The 20904-nt window shown below is 40.6% G+C and overlaps 2 protein-coding genes across 2 annotated transcripts in view; one reads left to right on the top strand and one right to left on the bottom strand.

Annotated features, from left to right (window-relative positions):
- The window catches only part of TMEM255A (transmembrane protein 255A), a 91755-nt gene that overhangs the window by 56815 nt on the left and 14036 nt on the right, over positions 1-20904 (top strand). The window lies entirely within an intron of this gene.
- ZBTB33 (zinc finger and BTB domain containing 33) lies at positions 172-8894 on the bottom strand. The gene is made up of 2 exons (XM_084870368.1): positions 8604-8894; positions 172-5017 (listed from the first exon to the last, which is right to left on the bottom strand). The coding sequence occupies exon 2, from the start codon at positions 5013-5015 to the stop codon at positions 3000-3002; it is 2016 nt and encodes a 671-aa protein (XP_084726494.1). The 5' UTR covers positions 5016-5017; positions 8604-8894; the 3' UTR covers positions 172-2999.

Here is a 20904-nt window from a genome sequence, read left to right on the forward strand (position 1 = left end):
AGAGTTCAAGATACAATGGGCATGCAAATAACCAACATATAAAACCTAATGAAGAATTCTGTCTTGCTGTCATTAGATATATAGCTCCAATCTCCTGACACACACAAAAAAATTGAGAACAACAGAATATAAAGGTCTATATAACTTCTGAAAGATAGTCTTGTAAAAAAATGCACTCAAAAATCACAAAACATTTTATTTTTGCCATATGAATCTCTACGAACTAATATCAGGTAACAGTTGAAATGTAGAACTTAAAAGTCATGAAAGGGAAGATTGTACAAGTATGAATATTACAGCATTAGGTGAAAATGGACAAGTTTTCACATGATTGACAGAGGTGAGGAAGCCAATCCTGTTGAATAGCAATTAATTTTTTAGAATATGCATGCCTTGACCATACAAAATACCTTGTGTCATTTTTACCATTTGCTTTATCTTTTTTTGTATAATAGGAAACAATGCAGCATTAATTCCTCATAGTAGTTGCATGTGGGGAATAATTATCACCAAAATTATAATGATCACTTAAACATCTTTGCTTAGTTTGAGCAGTTTCACTTTCTGCCATCTTAACAAATTGCTATTTCGAATAGTTCCTCTCTAGAATATTTATGGGTAATTTATCCCATAACCAAATTTGAGGCCAACTTGAAAGAAAAAGTGAAGTTCAATAGCCAGAAAACTAAGTATAAAATAAGAAAACCCACAATAAGTTTTGTCTTGCTGCAGATTTCCAACCTAATAAATACTGGGAGTAAAGGGTGTTAACCCTTTACTAGAATATTCCACATGAATTCCAAACTTCAAATAAATTTCTAGAAAAACTGAAGACTCTGATATACATGCAAGAAAGAGTCTTCTGGCAAAAATACAATTTAATTTTCCGGTTTTCCTCCTCCCCCCAAACTCTGGAAGTTACCTTCAGTAGGCACAGTTTAAATCTCAGACAAAGAATTTACATAAAGCACAGCAGAAGCAAAAAATAATATCCATATTACTCAGAATGGATAGTGTTCCATTATAGAATTCTTGGTTTGACATAATAGCCTGTAGAAAATACCAAGTGTTATGATGACAAACTAATTTACCTAGCACTTAAGCCTAAAAAGTCTGGAAGCCCTGCTGGCATCAGTATCACTCATACTTGTAGAGTAATTATGTCTAACTGGTGAAATATTTCAGAATGCACCTATAGCCAAAGAGTAATGCTATCAACAGCTACACAGAAAGGAAGTAGATATTGTGAATCCGGAGATTGCCGAGTCTTGAGTTATAAGGTAATTTAAAATTTTCCGAGGATTAGTTTACAAAATTGTTTTTGACAGTATAGACTCAAAGAACGGAAAACAGATGTACGTCATTCTAAGCCTCAGTAAGCAACAGATGACTTTTTCTTTCTCCTTGTATTATTGCAAATACTGATGCCTGATACCCTCAGCTACCAACTTTAGAAACACTGAAACCATTATCTTTAAATCTAGTTTACCATCAGAAGAATGATGTATACATGAGAAATTACAATTAAAGCTTTAAGTTTGAAGTCAAGAAATAGACTATTTTAAAAAATACATTGTTAAGGAGAAAGAAAATATGTTGAATTAAGAAATACTTAAGCAAAGTTACACATGACTAATAACTATGCACAACAATCTTTTTCAGTATCAAATTTTTTTCTTTGCAAAGTCATTTACAGAAGAAGTTCAACAAGTTAATCTTGTTATAAATGCTAGGCTATATTTTCCAACCTGCTTCCTTTTAGTTCTAGCACTTCAATAAGTTTTTACTTTATTTTCTAAATGTTTAAATATGTGTCATTTAAAAAGGAAGAAAGGTGGTATTTACTGGTCTCAAGATAAAGGGGGATCAACAAGCTTATTTTACATTCCATATATAGTTTGATTGCTATAACATTGCAGCAATTTGCAGATGGAATGGAACTTATTTGCGAAAGGGTAAAAACCTAAAAGGTCCTGCTGATAAGAAAGTACTAGATCACTGATTCAGCTATTTCAAATGAAAAATTCCTATTAGAGATTCTAAGTAATATGAACATTGAAAAATATATGCCAGTAGCCTCCTACCCAAAATATGTAGGAGTCTCATTTCTGGAACTATCATGTATAAATATTTATATAGAATTAAAGATTTATTTTGGTGGCTTACATATTCAAAATTTGAAAATTTTTCATGGGACTATTTTTAACCATAATGAGCAAAAAGGCAATCTCCAATCACTTCTACTCTGCCTCTAACACGTAATAGTAAATATTCAAAAATAATGCAACAGAACTTTTCATCGCCTCCTGTCTGCATTAGAGATTAGTATTTTTTTTTAACCACAGAGACCACATAGCAAAGGTATATATACAATAGTCCCAGCCACCAAAGTCTTTTCCACGCTATGACAATAAAAGTAAGATTTAAATCTAATTGGCTAAAATTAATTCTTCAGATGAGACTTGACTGCATGGCCATTTTCATGGAAGGAGGCAGGAGGTTGCTATCCATTTGGACTAGCAGAACACACAACCACGTGGAACATTGTTTAAAAAATTTCCAGAACAACTTCAGAAGTTCTTGTTTACTTTTTATGCCATATACAAAACACAACACACATTTATAGTCTCAATATTAAGAAAATTGAGAATTGAGCAGTAAAGTGCTAACATAGAAGGGGAAAGTTTAAGATATACTAGGGTATGCTAATAACTCCAGTTATCTTCAAAAAACATTCAGACTGCATCAAATTCTATTCTGGAAACTATCTCTCCAAGCTTTTTTGCCCCCTTTAAGTGAGCTGATAGCTAACTATATAAACAGATACTTGGGGGTTGGGAGTTCTCAATCTCTACAAACCTTCAGAATAATTTGCTTCTAGAAATTACCAACAGATAATTCAACTAAACTACCTTCAGATGACATGTCACATAAAATTTCTTAATTTGTTTTATAGGTCTTCTGAAAGCCAAACCAAAACTTTGATATTTCAAAGGAGTTCAATAAGATTCTGGTATTATAAATTCAAACTCAGTACTGCCATCTGTTACATTCTGTTTAAAAATTGAATCATTTTCCTGCTGAATAAAAATATCTTCCCAGGTCATTGGCTTGGTCTGAGGAGCGGATGTGGTCCCTACTGGAGGTTCTTTCCCAGCATCAACCTTATACCCAATTCCATCATCCTTCATTACAGGCACAGCGCCTGACCTATCCGAGAGGTATGCATATTGTCTGATCTGTAAAGACCTGCATGGATGTAAACGATAAAGCTTTGAGTCTCCAGAAGGATCTTGACTATGAACTGACTTTATGTGTGAAGACATAAATTGATAGTTGATGAAAGATTTGCCACAAGCCAAGCACTGATATCTTCGCTCCCCGGTGTGATGAATTTCATGCTTTGTGCGATATTCTGCCAGAGGAAATACCTTCTCACAGTAATGGCAAGGATACTTCTTTTCCCAAGAATGAATGTTAAAATGTCTCCGCAAGCTTGTCAGACAGACATATGACCTTTTGCACACAATACAGATATAATAGACCCTTCCATCTACTATTAACTCATAGTGATCATCATGCTTTACTTTCATACGTTTGTTTGCTGGCTCACTGCTAATTGTTTTTGGTATCTCATTCTCAAGTCTGGCCTCCCCTTCATCGGGGTCATCTTTGACAGGGATCACTATGTCATAAGTATCTTCACCAATATTTGCATAAACCTTGCAACCAGTTGACAAGCCTTCAATTTCAGTAGCTGTATCTAAAGTAATGATCTTCTGGCCCTCCATTAGATGTTTTGATTCTAAAACTGGATCATTAGTGCTTCTAGTAATTATATCTGAAACCTTTAAAGAATTGGAAAGTGGCTCTTGCAGAAGTGTAGGGATCTGCATCTTCTGTACCAGTGATCCGTCAAAAGTGGTATTTTTGGGAGTATCAGCCTGTGGGACCAAAGATGTATTACTGACAGCCGAATCTGGACTGGAGCTAATAGTGTCGTCATCATCATCTATAATTTCCTCCTCCTCCTCGTCATTGGCCTTGTTTCCTTTCAAAACAGTACTGTTTGTCTGCTGATTCGGCACAAGTAAATTGATTGAAGGAGACATATGATTTGGAAGTGAAGGACTGACATTTGGTGGCGTAGTATGTGGTGCCTGATTTAACAAAATGATGTTAGGAGTCAGATGTGTCTGGGCGGAAGATACCATCACTTTTTCACTTCCTTGTGTTTGGCTCAGAGTTGCCTGATTCACAGGAGTAGGAAGTTTCTGAGGAGGTGTGTTTTCTGTTATAGGGGGGGAGTTACTGCTAGCACAAGGTGCAACATCTGAAATAGCAACAGGGCCTGGATTAGGCTGGGCCTGTGCCACTGCACTGGTACTTGGCAAAGTCTCCTTTGCAGGCAGAATCTCAGAGCAGAAAATAACGTCGTCATCATCATCATCTGAATCAGTAACAATAATCTTTTTTGTCTCATAATCTTCAGCAGATAAGGAAAAAGACTCTGTTATAATAGGCATTATGGTTGCCCCGTTATCTTGGGTTTCGTCTTTTGATTTTTGTGCTTCAAGGTTCTTGTCACCAGAACCAGGAGGTAAGGTTTCTGAATTACCATCCTGAGCTGTACGTGAGATGCTTTTAACCTGTGACAATGGGACACCAAGCTCTGCTATAAACTTAACTCCTAACAACTGCCCTGATTTAATTAGCTCATCAAGTAAATCTGATCTAACGCGAACAATTTTAGAACTATAGATATAGTTGAGAATTTCTGCAAAGATCTCTGCTCTTATAAAGCTTAGTTCAACAACTTGCCCAGCAACTGAGAAGAGCTGATGGAAGTAAGTACTAGAAGCAGAAAGAATATTCCTGTGGGCCCGGAATTTTCTGTCTTCCACAATAACGGTGACATCACAGAAGAGTCCATGGCCACGTTGCTCATTCAAGGAGTTCAGCAGGCTGCCAGAGTATTGAATGTCTGTAGCAGAAATCAGTTTTCTACTCTCCATGCCTATTAGAGAAAGGGAGAAGGTAGGGATGAAAGATTAGGAAAGAAAAGCAAAAGTATTTTACCGTTCAGAATTTTAGCTACAGCATCGTTAAATAATTTGCTCAAGTTTTAACCGAAGTTTGGCATAACTTTATGGCTTTTATATAAATTGTTCATATGGGTTGGGTTTTGGACCGTGTGTCAAATCTCATGACTTCCCCCTGAGAAGAGACAAGCAAGTTTTAAACTGATCTACAGATGTGAACAGTAATCTCTTCCTTTGCATCTCAAATACATGCAACACCACTAGGCAATTTTTAAATATTAGAATTAATTTTCTTAGTTCCAATTTTGTTTTCTCAAGAAGAGTTAAGAATTAATATTTAGCTGTCTTAAAACCTTTTAAAGAAAAATCTTCATTATAAACACATAAAAATTATTTCACCTGTAAATGAATGATTTAAATGTCAGAAAAGCTTGCGGCCTGCAGGCCACAAATTTGATACACTTGGTGTATACAAAACTGAGTCTGCAATATATACTCTTCCTAAATTTTAACTTATCTTTAAGAACATATTCAAAAACTACTCTCAGCAGCCAATGACTAAATCAGCATTTACAAGCACTGACAACTATTACCTCTAAACATCCCATTATTATTCTATTCTTATTTAAGTTGTGATGCCTCATCAGGATAAACCAGTAAACACCTTTCTTATCCTTTCTTTCATTCCCTTCCTCTTCCTCCTCCTCACCCCTCTTACAATCTCCAGAGGTGGAATGTTAAAGAGTGCCAAATGAAATCAACAGATGCTACTATAAAAAGTAAGATAAAGGAAAAGTTTACCATTTCTTAATGCCTATTTGCACAAAAACATTTTGTTAGTAAAGAACTATGTGCATTGGTATGAGAACATTCTCACGTCAAATGAGTTAGTGAAAATGAAAATAAGCTTATTGGAACAGTGCAGATACTGCTCCAGAAAATATGGGGGGATGTCAGTAAATCACATCAGTGAAAAATATTTTTGCACATCTTAATATTCTCAGTCACAATGATCCTGAGTTGTTAAAATACATAGGGTGTCCCCCCAAAATGTATATGCACACTTTGAATTATTATAAAGGCAATGTTTATTAAAATACATTTCATTTTCAAAATTGAGCTATCAGCTGTTAAATTATATATACATATTTCGGGGATGCCCTATCCTATCCAATATAATACAATTTATATATATATATAAAAGCCAGAATGACCGAAATGATCAGAATGACCGGTCGCTATGATGTACACTGTGGCTGGCCAACCAGCTCAAACCTCCAGCCCACCAACCTCTGTGGCCCCTCCCCAAAGCCAACCCCACCCCCAATCGCCCCCCCATGATTGGGGGCAGGGCTGGCCAACCTCCTGAAGCCCTTCCCCCTCCTCCCCACCAACCCCAATCCTATAATAAAAGGCTAATATGCAAATTGACTGAACAGCGGAATGACCAGTCGCTATGACGCGCACTGACCACCAGAGGGAAGATGCTCAATACACTCCCACAGGGGGAGCGCCGCTCAGCCAGAAGCTGACTCAAGGCTGGCAAGCAAAACAGCGATGGCAGGAGCCTCTCCCACCTCCGTGTCAGTCAGACATCCCTCAAGGGCTCCTGGACTAAAAGAGGACGCAGGCAGGGCTGAGGGGCTCCCCGCACCCAATCTCATGAATTGGGCCTCAAGTATCTATAACTATAAAAGCATAATATGCTAATTAGATTGGATATCCTTCCAAACAACCTTCCGGATGAAGCCAGGGCTATGAGGGAAGCCTAGGACCCGAGTGCCAGAGGGCAGCTGGGGGGAAGGAAGGCCTACTCTTATATGAATTTCATGCATGGGGCCTTTAGTATAAATACATATAAACTAGAGGCCTGTTGCACGAAATTCGTGCATGGGGGTGTCCCTCAGTCCGGCCTGCACCCACTCCAATCAGGGACCCCTCCAGGAATGTCCATCTGGCAGTCGGACATCTCTCGCAATCCAGGACCGCTGGCTCCTAACCACTCACTTGCCTGCCAGCCTGATCGCCCCTAATCACTTTGCCTGCCAGCCTGCTTGCCCCCAACTTCCCCCCCCCTTGCCAGGCTGATCACCTCCAACTGCCCACCTTGCTGGCCTGCTCACCCCCAATTACTGCCCCCCATCCCCCTGCCAGCCTGATCGCCCCAACTGCCCTCCCCTCCTGGCCTGATTGCCCCTAACCACCTCTGCCTTGGCCCCACGAAAATAGCTTTGACTGGAAGGACATCCAGAAGGTCTCCCGGTCTAATTAGCATATTATCCTTTTATTAGTATAGATTAGCTGATAAGTACTTTTGGTAAAGAAATACTTTTATTTCTAATATTTTTTCCGTTTAGAATTACCAAAATAGCTAGCAGCTGTTAAAATGTGTATACATTTTTTGGGACACCCTGGACACATGGAAGACAGAGACATCTCAAATATCTTCTCAATATTTCAAAATTGTAGCTTTAAAACAGTGAAGAGTCTAGAGATCCAGGACTTAAATCATCATCAGTAACAAGGCATTGCTTGTTAACAGTACCAAGGAATTCCAGGTTAGGCATTCATCAGAAAGGGTGACCTTTGGACAACGCGAGCCAGCAACCAGGGCTTCAGAAATATGGGGATTTCGAAAAAAAAAAAAAAAAAAAAAAAAAAGTCACTTTTCACTGGATAGATGCGTTTTCTGAATAGGGTCACAATTTTTGTCATTTACAAATTTTTTTTTCCAATGGAGGAATGCATGAAGTGGTCATGTCCCAATGACACTGGGACTTGGTTTCATTTTGTTTAGGTTTCCTCTCCTCCCCATTAGGGTGGGCCCAGGAACGGGGGTGTGGGGGGAGAGGGGAGGGCCAGTGATGGTGGAAAAGCTAGAAACGACATCTGCCGCAAGGGAGTGAAACAAACTGACACGCGGCTCCCAACAGCAGCTGAACCCCATCTTCCTTTCTCCACCTCCCCCCCCCCCTTTTCCATTTGCACCCAGCTGGCTGCAACCAAGGTTTTTAACCCCCTTCCACGCAAAAGGGCAGCGTCTCGCAAATACAGACAGAGATAGGATCAGCAGTGAAAGCGGGGGGCATAAGGCCAGCTGGGGAAAGTAGAAGGTGGCGAAGAGGAGGGTGGGGGCGCTGGGAGGGGATAAGGCCCAGCCGACGGCATTGTTATGCCCTGGGAAGGGGACAGAAGGGAAGGATGGGCCCGGCAGAAAGGCTCTGAAACAAAGTCCGGACAAGGAGCAGAAAGAGAGGCACAAAAAGGCAGGCGGTGGGGCCAGGAAAACGCCAAGTGGGCCTCTGGGGAAGGCTTCCCACGCCCCGGGCCTACCCGCGGCACCCGCAGCCCTCGGGCCCCTGACGGCGAAGAGGACCGCACCGCGGCCTTCCCGGTCGCCCCCTCCTTCCCTCCGGGGCCCACACAAAGAAAGGGCCGGGGGAGCGAAGCCTCCAACTCGGCCGCTTCCTGGTTCCAGTGAGGAGGAAGCAGACGCAGGCGCGGCCGGGACGGAGGCAGCAGCGCGGCCCCAGCCGCTCCCGGGCCGGGCCGGCTCTTTACCTGCTTTTCCGCGTCGCCGCTTCTCCTCCTCAGGCCGCGCCGAACGGTGGGAGGCCTCCGACAACAAGAGGCCGGACTCCGCGGCGATTCCGCTCCTTCTTTAAACGTCGCTCCAGTCTTGGGCGACGTCGACGCGGCTGCCGCCTCCCGCCGCCACCGCAGCAACCGCCGCCCCACGTCGGCCGACAGAGGGCCCCGCGCGGAGCCGAAGGCGCGTTCCACCTCCGAACGCACTCGGGTCTTTCCGGAAGGGCCCCGGCTCGAAGCGGGTCGCTTGGGTTCCTCTCCCCGTCTTCGGCTCCTTCCGTCAGCGGGCAGCGGAAGCCTGGGAAGTCCTCGCAAGGTTCGGCCCTTTCCGGAGGGCAAAAGGGTGGGAAAAAGGAAAGGGAAAGAAAGGTAGGGTAATTGTAGTCTTGAGGAGCCTTAAGGATGCAAGGGAAGCTAGACGCTTTCATCTAAATTCAGTTTAAGCATCTAGGGCGTAAAAACTTTGAGAGGCTATCCCGGTTTCATTTCTTCAGCAAGTTTGGAACGGCTCTATTAGCCTGTTTCTTAGATAATAAACCACCGTGAAATATAATCTGAATAAATGAAATCAAATAGATTTCATCAACTTATGATAATTCAAGTTGTAGGATAATAACTATATTACAGTAACTATTATATATATATATATATATATATATATATATATATATATATATATATATATAATTGATTTTTTACAGAGAGGAAAGGGGAGGGATAGAGAGCCAAAAACATCAATGAGAGAGAAACATCAACCAGCTGCCTCCTGCACACCCCCCACCGGGGATGTGCTCACAGCCAATGTGCATGCCCTTGACCTGAATCAAACCTGGGAACTTTCAGTCCGCAGACTGACGCTCTATCCACTAAGCCAAACCGGTTTTGGCTACAGTAACTATTCTTAAATATCAATAAATCTAGTGTCTGGACAAGCCGATTGTTTGGCTCAGTGGATAGAGCATCTGCCTGCAGACTGAAAGGTCCCAGGTTCCATTCAGGTCAAGGGCATGTACATTGGTTGTGGGCACATCCCCAGTAGGGGGTGTGCAGGAGGCAGCTGATCAATGTTTCTCTCTCATCGATGTTTCTAACTCTCTATCCCTCTCTCTTCCTCTCTGTAAAAAAATCAATAAAAAAATATTTTTAAAAGTACTAGCTTCTTGAAACCGGTTTGGCTCAGTGGATAGAGCGTCAGCCTGCGGACTGAAAGGTCCCAGGTTCCATCTTGGTCAAGGGCATGTACATTGGTTGCGGGCACATCCCCAGTAGGGGGTGTGCAAGAGGCAGCTGATCGATGACTCTCTCTCATCGATGTTTCTAACTCTCTATCCCTCTCTCTTCCTCTCTGTAAAAAAAAATCAATAAAAAAAATTCATGTAATTTGTAAAAGTACTAGCTTCTTAATTGACTACTAAATGATGCAGTACTTGTAATTCCTTAATTTCAACTGTCATTTATTTTGTTTTATCTATACCAAATCTTATGCTAGGTTCTGTGGAATACAAACATGAATAAGCCAAGTCTCTATCTTTTCAAAGAGCTCAATAGATAGACACCGAACATGGACCAAAGTGTTTGTACAAGGTATAGAACACAGAGAAGGGAATAGCATACTGAATGCTAACATTTGAGCTGTACCTTGAATGATAAATAATAATAACACTTGCATTATTAATTTATTACTTTTATTTACATAGCATTTCCTCCTCAGAGGGCTTTAGTGTCAGTTGCATAGTAGGTGTTCAGTAATTGTTTAATGAATGAATAAATGAGTCGTGGTAAATATTTTTAATCCTCACCTGAGGATGTTTTTTCATTGGTTTTTAGAGAGAGTGGGAGGGGGAGAGGCAGAGAAAAACATTGATGTGAGAGAGATACATTAATTGGTTGCCTCCTACACACTCCTCAACCAGGGCCCTGGGCCAGAGAGGAGCCTGCAACCAAGATCCATGTCCTTGACTGGAATTGAACCCAGGGGGACACTTCAGTCCACAGGCTGATGCTCTATCCACTGAGCCAAACCAGCTACGGATAGTTGTGGTAATTTTTTAAAAATCCTCTCATAATACACTTCCAACTGAGTACCATGATGAAGGAAGCGACAGGATTGGTGTTTGGAGAATAAAATATTTCCCTTTAGGTTGGTTAATGATCGTATTCAACTAAGGAACCAAAATAGTAGTTTGTTTGTTTTTTTCTTTGACAATGAAAGGACTCAAGGGTATAATTTTCTTTTTAAAAATATGTATAGGATAGTATTGCATCTGTTTCCAAAAACTTTAATTTGCACCTATTTACCTTTCAGTCAGAATCTCTGTGCTTCTTTCCTACAAAAACCTTACTGAAAATATCCATCAGGCTAAAACAGATCTAACTATATCTAATTTTCTTCAACATGAAATCAGACAAGCATATCTCCATCTATCCATCCCCAATCTATTATACATTCTCATCAGTAAAGTAAAGCCACATAGCAAAGCATCAAAGTGGTGTAATACAGTTGTATTTTCACATGGAAATAAGAAAGTCACATGAAATTACTTGGTTACTTCACCAAGATTTTATATTGTGGGAAAACAAACTATGTGGGGCTTATTACATTACTAGAGGCCCGGTGCACAGATTCGTGCACCGGTGGGGTCCTCAGCCTGGCCTGTGGAGATCAGGCTGAAACCAGCCGTCCGACATCCCCCAAGGGGTCCTAGATTGTGAGAAGGTGCAGGCCAGGCTGAGGGACCCCACTGATGCACAAATCTGTGCACTGGGCCTCTAGTATACATGTAAGATCTTTTGTTAATATCTTCCCACCCTCCACTCTCCCCCCTCCCCTCTGAGATTCATTAGTCTGTTCCATGTTTCCATGCTTATACATTGAGCATCTGACCCCTGGTGGTCAGTGTGCATCATAGAGAATGGTCAAACAGTCAAACGGTCAGACACTTAGCATATTAACCTTTTATATATATAGACTGGTTTTGTTAAACTAGGACTTAAAATTATATAAGTTTCATTGTTTAATATAAATACATTGTTTAATAAATACATTTCATGGGAAGTAGTAATGTGTTGTTATAAAAGAAAGTAAAATAGATAGTAGTATTTGCCTGGCAACTAAGTACTTAACAAAATTAGTTAGCAGATTAATGACCATTTTTGAGTCATTCTCCCTCAAAATTTAGTAGCAAAAAATATTAGAAAATAGGAAAAAGTACATCTTTTTTTAAGTACATATTTTTTAAGAACTTTAAGTTTTATTTTTTCAATTAAAATTTATATTCAATATTATTTTGTATTGGTTTCATGTATACAGCATAGTGGTTAGACAATCATATACTTTACAAAGTGTTCCCCCTGATATTTTAATTTTTTTAATATATATTATATTGATTTTTTACAGAGAGGAAGTAAGAGGGATAGAGAGTTAGAAACGTGGATGAGAGAGAAACATCAATCAGCTGCCTCCTGCACACCCCCCACTTGGGATGTGCCCTCAACCAAGGTACATGCCCTTGACCAGAATTGAACCCGGGACCTTTCAGTCCGCGGGCCGACGCTCTATCCACTGAGCCAAACTGGTTTTGGCACCCCTTGATATTTTTAGTACCCACATGGCACCATACATAGTTATGGCAATATTATTGACTATATTCCCTATGCTGTACATTATGTTTTCATGACTAATTTGTAACTGCCAATTTGTACTTCTCAAACCCTTCACCTGACCCAGTCCTCCAACCCCCCTCCACTCTGGCAACCATCAGTCCATCCTCTATCTATAAGTCTGTTTATATTTTGTTTGTTCCTTTATTTTGTTCTTTAGATACCACATATAAATAAAATCATATGGTATTAGAACAAACTACATCTTGAAAGTTTAGGATCTATTTAGCTTTCAGTAGCTAAGTTGACTAAAACTGAAATGACTTAACTTTGAAATACAGATCGCAATGGCAGTAACTACCACACTTGTTATCAAATGTTTTTTGTTACCACTCAGTAAGTGGGAGGACACACTTCAATACAACTTCTTTTGCATCAATATGATCAGCACCACGGCTGCCCCCAGGATTGTCTTGCCTTTTGGTTTCTTTCACGAAAGGGCCTTAAAAGTGTGGAACCTCAAATGAGATATGATGAAAATCTGTTAATTCAAAGCCCAGGAAGCTTCTCTTCCCTTCTGTCCATGTCACTCACCCCCTATCTCAGCAAAAGCTAAAATAAAATAAAATAAATTACTTACAATTAAAGAGTATCCAATGATTAGGAAATGAATTTTTGTAGAAAAGCAGAGCAGACTACTTAGGGAAGTTAGGATTTATTAGGTGGTTGCAAACTGCTGTTTATGTCTCAGTTTTCCTGTTCCACATATCATGGAATTTTCCTAGCTTCTTGCTATTCTGTAACAGTTTCATATTTCAAATATGGAGAAAATGAGGGACTATAATACCCTTGAGTTCTTTATAAAAATTATTTGACAATATGAAATCAAGTAAGAAATGAATCAAAATAGAGAATTAAAAATGGACATTTTGCAATGAGCCAATCTATTTAAGTGGAGGACTAAGACCAAACAGCAAGGTTGATTATGAATATGTTACAGAATGAAATTACTATTAACACTGACATAAAAATACATTCATTTGTTCATTAAATACATATAATTTTGTATCTACTTTGTGCCAGGCAATGTCATAGGCACTGTGGATACAGTCATCATCAAAATAAAGTCTCAGGCCATGAAACTCAAATTCTGAAGGGAGATAGCCAGTCAATGATTCTCTCACATCATTGATGTTTCTGTGTGTCTCTCTCCTCTCCCTTCCTCTCTGAAATCAATAAAATATATATTTTTAAAACGGGAGAGACATACAATAACCATATGTGTATATATTACCTAAATATATAACATCAGCCGGAACCAGTTTGGCTCAGTGGATAGAGTGTCGGCTTGTGAACTGGAGGGTCCTGGGTTCGATTCTGGTCAATTCAGGTCAAGGGCATGTATCTTCGTTGCGGGCACATCCCCAGTGGAGGGATGTGCAGGAAGCAGCTGATAGATGCTGTCACATAGATGTTTCTAACTATCTCTCTCCCTTCCTCTCTGTAAAAAAAAATCAATAAAATATATTTAAAAATATATATATAACATCAGATATGAATGAGTATTTTGAAGAAAATTAGTGTAAAGGGGCAGAGAATGATGAGGGTGCCATTGCAAATAGTGTGGTCAGGGACTGCCTCTGAAAAGATGATGTGTGAGCAGGGACTGTAATAATACCATGCTGTATTATTATTTATGGGACATACTTGTGCTAAAACATTATTTGTTGTGTATCTGAAATTCAAATGTAAGTGGACCTACTGCATTATTTCCTTTTGCTAAATCTGACACTAAAACACACTGTCAGCTGCTTAGGAAATAGTTTCAATACTTTGCGTGTTTTCTTCTTATCCCATTTAGATTTTTCTTTTAATTCAAGATAGACTTAAAAATATGTGCAGTTGACCCTTGAACAATGTGGGAGAGGGTGGTTAGGGGCACCGACCTTCCAGGCAGTTGAAAATCTGCCTATAACTACCTAATTATATTTGAACTATTCCTATATATATATATATATATATATATATATATATATATATATAGTGAGGCAAAAGTAAGTTTACAGTTGTGAGTATGTGAAAGTTTATTCTTATATTATCATTAATTATGTTATTTTCTATACAAATTATAAACCTATTTTGTCCCACCACTATTCTTTCTATATGTATATATGTACACACACTTGATTTACACATATTATATTATTTATTCATTTATTATTTGTACATATATACATACATATATACATACACATATATGCATATATGAAACACAGTAAGTACCCAATAGTATAGAATATGTAACACAAGCAGAATTGACTCTATTGTTGATAGAACCACTCTGAAATAAATCATGTGGCCTGTCATTCTTCCTTTCAGTTACTTCCAGTACAAGGCTGAGAAAGACATAGTCTCTGGTCCAATCTGAACCTGGCGTGCCCTATGGGGAACCACAAGGATGCCCGGAACCGATTGTAACGGAGGCCTGTTTACACGATTACCCACATTCCTTTCACATCCGCCGCTGGCCACGTAGGCTTGGGGAAGGGTTTTGCGGATGTACCCGGAAGGTTTCCATGGTCTCCCAGCTTTGGGAGGTTGCGCAGTAGCGCTGTCTGGGAGTCAGGCGGGTTCCCAGGTTCTGGAAAGCGGTACCTATTTTGCAACAAGGGTGGCGCTGGTGCTTGAGCTCCTGCAGACCTTGGGCTCTGAGAGGAAGCCTCGCAGTTCTCCCCAGAGCCTGAAGCGCAGCTAGGCTGCGCGTTCCCTTCGGGGGCCCCCAGCTCTCGGTCAGGGGACCAAATAGCCTTGGGCATCAGCTAGGTGGCCTCCGCCAAGGTCCCGGAAACCCACCCCACTCCTGCAGTTCAAGGTACCGTTGGTTCGAGAGCTGAGCTAGGTGCCAGGTCACTTTTGCCTCCTTGGCTGCCTATCGCGGGCAACAAGCCCTGGCTTAGGCTGCTGAACATGGACAAGGAGTGGGTAGGGACCACGGGTCTTTGATCCTGAGGAGCGCACAGCTGCTTTCCGAGTCCCTTCATCTTTCACCCCGCTTTTGACCGTTTGCGTTTTGCTTCCTTCTACCTTCCTTGCGTCTATTTTCATTTTTTCTTCACTGTATCCATGGTAGTCCCCTTTTCGGCTTTTTCTTCCTTAATTCTCGCTCACCCTCAGGCCCCTTCAGACAGTGCCATGGGATCCCTTCACACACACACACACACACACACACACACACACACACACACACACACACCCCTTCCACCTCTGGTCTTGTAGCGGGTATGGCCAAGGCTCGCAGACCTATGTATAGCATTTATATGCTTTGTGTTATTTGAACAAGTTTTTATTTTCCATCATACTGAGTGGAAGGAGGAGTTTTGTGAGTTATTCATCACAGAATTCGCTTTACTTGTCACTTAATAAGAGCTCAACAATTGCTTGTCCAATATCTATTGATTGGTTGGAGATGATAACAGGATGTGTAAGTGGAAAATCTTTGTAGGGTGTTGGGAAAGATTGAAATTAAGAGTTGAAATTGGAAAGTAGAAAAACCTTCCTCTAAGCCATGATTAGCTCAATATGGGGAAAGTGATGTGCTAAACTTCAGAGGAGTCTCCTTTAAGAAAGGTCTTGTTAAGTGGTCTCTATCTTGACCTCAAAGAATGGGGGGAGGGTGAGATCAGTTTTCTTCTATTGACGCTGAGTATTGGAGTGGAAAATTAGCTTAAGAAGGAGAAGGAAAGACTTACTATTATTGCTGTGTAAGTATTCATTTCAGGTAGCATACTAAGTGCCTTTGGATGTGTTGCAAAAAATGAGAAATTTAAAAACACTCCAGGCATTGAGGGGTAGGTTGAAATTACAACAGCTAAGACATATCTTGATGGTGTGTGTTTTCTTCCAGCAGTGAGAGGTAATAAAGCACAGTGAGAAGGAGTATAGTTGAAGGATTATGACTGCCTGAGTTTGAAGCCCTGCTTTTCCACTTAATGCCTGTGCCGGAAGAGTTTAGCTAAGCTATCCCATGATATTACAGCCTCAGCATCCATTTTGTTCAGCCAAGCAGCTTGCAGGGACCTTAAATTGGCACTATCCCCCTCATGCTAGCACATGCCCGACATAGCAGCACACAGAGGCACAAGCAAATGTACATTCCTGATATGACTTACGCAGCAGCCCTTGTGATCAATAGTCTCCCCTGCCTTCTAGCACCTGTGTGCTATATGGCCCCTTAGATAAGACACTGCTCTTATATTATTGAGTTTTTACGGAGAGAAAGAGAGAGGGATAGAGAGTTAGAATCATTGATCAGCTGCCTCTTGCACACACACCCCACTGGGTATTTGCCCACAACCAAGGTACATGCCCTTGACTGGAATCGAACCCGGGACCCTTCAGTCCGCAGGCCAACGCTCTATCCACTGAGCCAAACCGGTTTCGGCATCACTCCTTTGTTTTAAATGGACTGATCTGGACCTAGCTGGGGAACCCCAAAGCACTCCACCCACAGGCCTTAATAGAGGCATGTGCTCCAGGTCCTGTCATCTTTATCTGTATTCTGTCTTGACCTCCCTATGTGGACCCTCCAGGCATGCTGTGCAAGTCCTTCCAGACCTGTGAGTAATAAACTACTCTATTTCAATTACTCTTGTGGTCTGTTGTTGAACTTTGGCTCACCATCCACTTAACAAATGTTAATTTAACAAAGTCAAACCTTGGGTAAGTTCCTTAAACTCTATAAACTTCATTTCTTCACCTATAAAAAGGGGATAAAAATAATACTGACATTTTTAGTGTTGTGATGATATAATACCTGGAACATAATACACATTCCGTGTTAGCTATTATGGTTTCATGCCTGCGAGCGGAAATGGTAGAAACAACCCTCTGAGTTATAGTGGAGACCTACCCCTCCAAGTTAAATGTTTCAAAAAGGTGCTCCCAGTCTGTCAACCCAAACCAAAATAGCTTCTTTTTCTTTAAATCCGCACATGAGGATAAGCTTATTGATTTATTTTTATTTTTATTTTTTTAGAGAGGAAAGGGGAGAGAGAAAGAAACATCAATGTGACCAGGAATTGAACTCGACATTTTTCAGTGTACAGTACGACCCTGCAACCCACTGAGCCACAGTGGCAGTCAGGGCGAAACAGCTTCCTATTTTAGAATCTTAACCAAAAGATGTAAGAACAGCTTGGATGAAATTTGCATTTGTGGATGTAGAAGATAATTCATCTTAAGGGTACAGATGAAACCAGTTAGCAGCAGGGTCCATTTTAATGGTCTCCTACTCACCCTGTTGGTGGGAGAGGAAGGGATGTCCTCCCCAGAGTTATGGGGAGGCTGAACACAGGTTACCTGACACTGGACAAATGAGATCCACAGACTGGCAGGGTACTCAGACTCACTACCCAGGCATGTCTGGAACTGTACCTTTTTTTTTTTTTTAATATATTTTATTGATTTTTTTACAGAGAGGAAGAGAGAGGACAGAGAGCCAGGAACACTGATGAAAGAAAAACATCGATCAGCTGCCTCTTGCACACCCACCACTGGGGATGTGCCCACAATCAAGGTACATGTTCTTGACCGGAATCGAACCCAGGACCCTTCAGTCTGCAGGCCGATGCTCTATCCACTGAGCAAAACTGGCTTCGGCTGGAATTGTACCTTTTGATAAAGAAGGTTGTTTGGCTAGGGGACCTATAGGCAGGAGCGAAGTGGGGAGGGTAATTTGTCATTAGGTCATGGATGCCCTTCTGGTTTCCCCAGATGTCTAGGTAGTACATAATAATGGGCCTTAATTTTATGCTTTACACTTTAAGGACTGTGTGCCTTTACAGTCTGGCAGGCTCCATTGGCCCCTATACTCATATTGATATATTAGAAGAACTATTATTTGCATGTTTACTTATGTTTATTTTTAGGTTGCCTGCTTTTCTTTTTCTTCCTTTTCTTTTTTTGCTGCTTTTTGTTTATTTTCCACTTGGTGAAAAGCAAGAGGTTGTGGTTACAGGGTGTCAGGAAAGCTCCCCTGTGGCTTGGATAGTAAAGAGCAGGCCTCTCTCAACTCCTTTTAGGTGTTTTGCTGTTTTGACAAAAAAAGAACCCAATTGTTTCCACTTGCTGAAGCCTAGCTAGTCTGTGGGGTGAGCTGGGGAGGGGAGGAGGGGGTAAATGAAGAGGGGTGAGGGCCCTCAAAAGAGCCTGGTGCCTCTGGAAATCTGGTGCCTCGTAGTGGCCACTAAGATTGGCGGGCCCCTGCGCTGGCTCTGGTGAGCTGGCCACCAGGATGCTTCCTTAGGGATCAGGCAATGTGTAATCATAGGTGACAGGAACTAGAGCAGTAGACCAAGGAGCCCATTTGCAGAGCAGACTGCGGGAGCCAAGGCGGATAGAGACTTGGGGGAGGAGATTGCCTGCTTCTTGAAGTGGAGACACTGCTTCCACCCTTGCATAATTGTATCTTTTCCCCTGAATAAAGAAGTAAAAAATAAATCTATTCAAACAATGAAACCACATATATTTATTTGGTAAAGATTTTAAAAACACAAATAGAGACACAGTTAAACTTGGGGAAATCGAGACCCTGTTAGTTGTTTTCACTTTATTAGTAACTGCAAAAATTAAAACAAAAAATGACAAACATAAAGGAAAAAAGAGGAAAGACACCCTGAAATGAATTTCATAGAATTTAATTTTTGTTACGTGGAACTTTTTTCAGAGCTCCGTTTATTTTCTACTACTTCTAGTGCTTCATTTTTTACAAATTCATGGGTTTCTGATAACTAAAGTTTTAACCAAACTGAAACAGACCTCTTTTTGCTTTTATAAATGTGTGTAAACAAATGCAGTTAGTATTTCCCAATGAAAACTTTCTGTCACATGAGCAGTTGGGAGCTGCCATGCCTGTGACAGAAAGGATGCACTTGATAGACTCCCAGGCTACATTTCTGGCCCAGCCGCTCAGGCTGTCTGTAGTCTGTGCCATTTGCTATCAGAGCATCAAATCCTAAATGTTGAATTTACATCTATACCAAGTTTTATTAAAGTTTAAAATGACAAGGGATACTTGGACCTAACTGGTTCTATTGAATCTCATGAGCATGCGCGCGCGCATACACACACACACACACACACACACACACACACACACACACGAATAAAATAGAATTCAGCCATTGATTTATTGACATGTCTATATATTCTGAGAGATTAGGTGAGAGAGGATTGAAGAATTGGGAGTTCCTGAAGTATGAGGATTTTCTCCAAAGAATCTTGTTATAGACTGAATATGAACCCCCACCCCCAAATTCATATGTTGAAGTCTAGCCCTCAAAGTGACTATTGATCATAGGGCCTTTAAGGAGGTAATTAGGCTAACTGACGTATAAGGATGGTCCCTGATTTGAAAGGAAAAGACCAGAGATATCTCTCCTCCCCACCCCCATGCCCAAGAGGAGTGCACAGAGGAAAGACCACAGGAGGACACAGGGAGAAAGCAAGAGTCTATAAACCTGGAAGAGAGGTCTCACTAGAAACCAACCTTGATTTGATGGTACTTTAATCTTCAACTACTAACCTCCAGAACCATGAGCAAATAATTTCTGTTGTTTAACCACCCAGTCTGTGGTATTTTGTTATGGCAGCCCTAGCTGACTAATACAATCCTGAATCAGAGTAATTTCTTTAAAAATATTTTTAACATTTTATAACACTTGTTAAGTCCAGAATCTATTGTTAAAATTTGTATTAAGTAAAGAACTTTAAGTACATCTCACATTTTTCTTCTTCCCTGTGCCTTATCCTCTTATATCCCTTAAGTTTTAAAAACATGAAACATACCTAAGAATTAAAACATGCTGCTAGTGGATATTACCATGCTAATTGTTCTCTTTAAATTATAATCAACAGAGTGCTAATTTCTTATTCATAAAAGGGTTCAGTGTTAAAGCAAATAATACATTTAGCCCTGGCGGGTTTGGCTCAGTGAATAGGACATCGGCCCATGGACTGAAGGGCCAAGTCCCCGGTTCAGTTCCAGTCAAGGGCATGTACCTAGGTCGGGACACTTGCTGGAGGCAACCAATCGATGTGTCTCTCTACATCAGTGTTTCTCTCTGTGTGTCTCTTTCCCTCCCTTCCACTCTCTCTAAAAAATCAATGGGAAAATATCCTCAGGTGAGGATTAACCACAAAAATACATTTATATTATTTTTCCTCAACTAACCCAATGGCAGATTGCATGCCGGATTTTAGCATTACAAAGGGATTTTAACAATGAATGTACCAGTATGGTTTTGCTTACTTAACTTTCCTATATCTAATATTATCTGAAATCTTAGTTCTTTTTTTTTTTTACTTATTTCTTTTCTCTTTGGTGCTATTCATAAGCTGCTGTGTCTACTTTAGGTTGAGTTGAGACAATGTACTTCACAGGTAAACTTTGTAATTTGTGACAGGGTTATAAAGCATTATTATCAGAAACTTGTTCTTATGGATATCCTTATAACAACCTTAAATGGAATTCAATTTAGAAGGAACCCTAAAAATAATTTTTCAGCCTAGCCTGTGTGGCTCAGTGGTTGAGCATCAACCTATGAACCAGGAGGCCATGATTCAATTCCTAGGCGGGACATATGCCCTGGTTTTGGGCTCTATCTCTCTCTCCCTT

The sequence above is a fragment of the Pipistrellus hanaki genome (genome assembly GCF_964339955.1).
Source record: "Pipistrellus hanaki genome assembly, chromosome: X".
Lineage (NCBI taxonomy): Eukaryota > Metazoa > Chordata > Mammalia > Chiroptera > Vespertilionidae > Pipistrellus > Pipistrellus hanaki.

Bases quoted from the DNA above. Each gene is read 5' to 3' on its own strand.
- ZBTB33 (XM_084870368.1), bottom strand. From the start codon at position 5,015: ATGGAGAGTAGAAAACTGATTTCTGCTACAGACATTCAATACTCTGGC.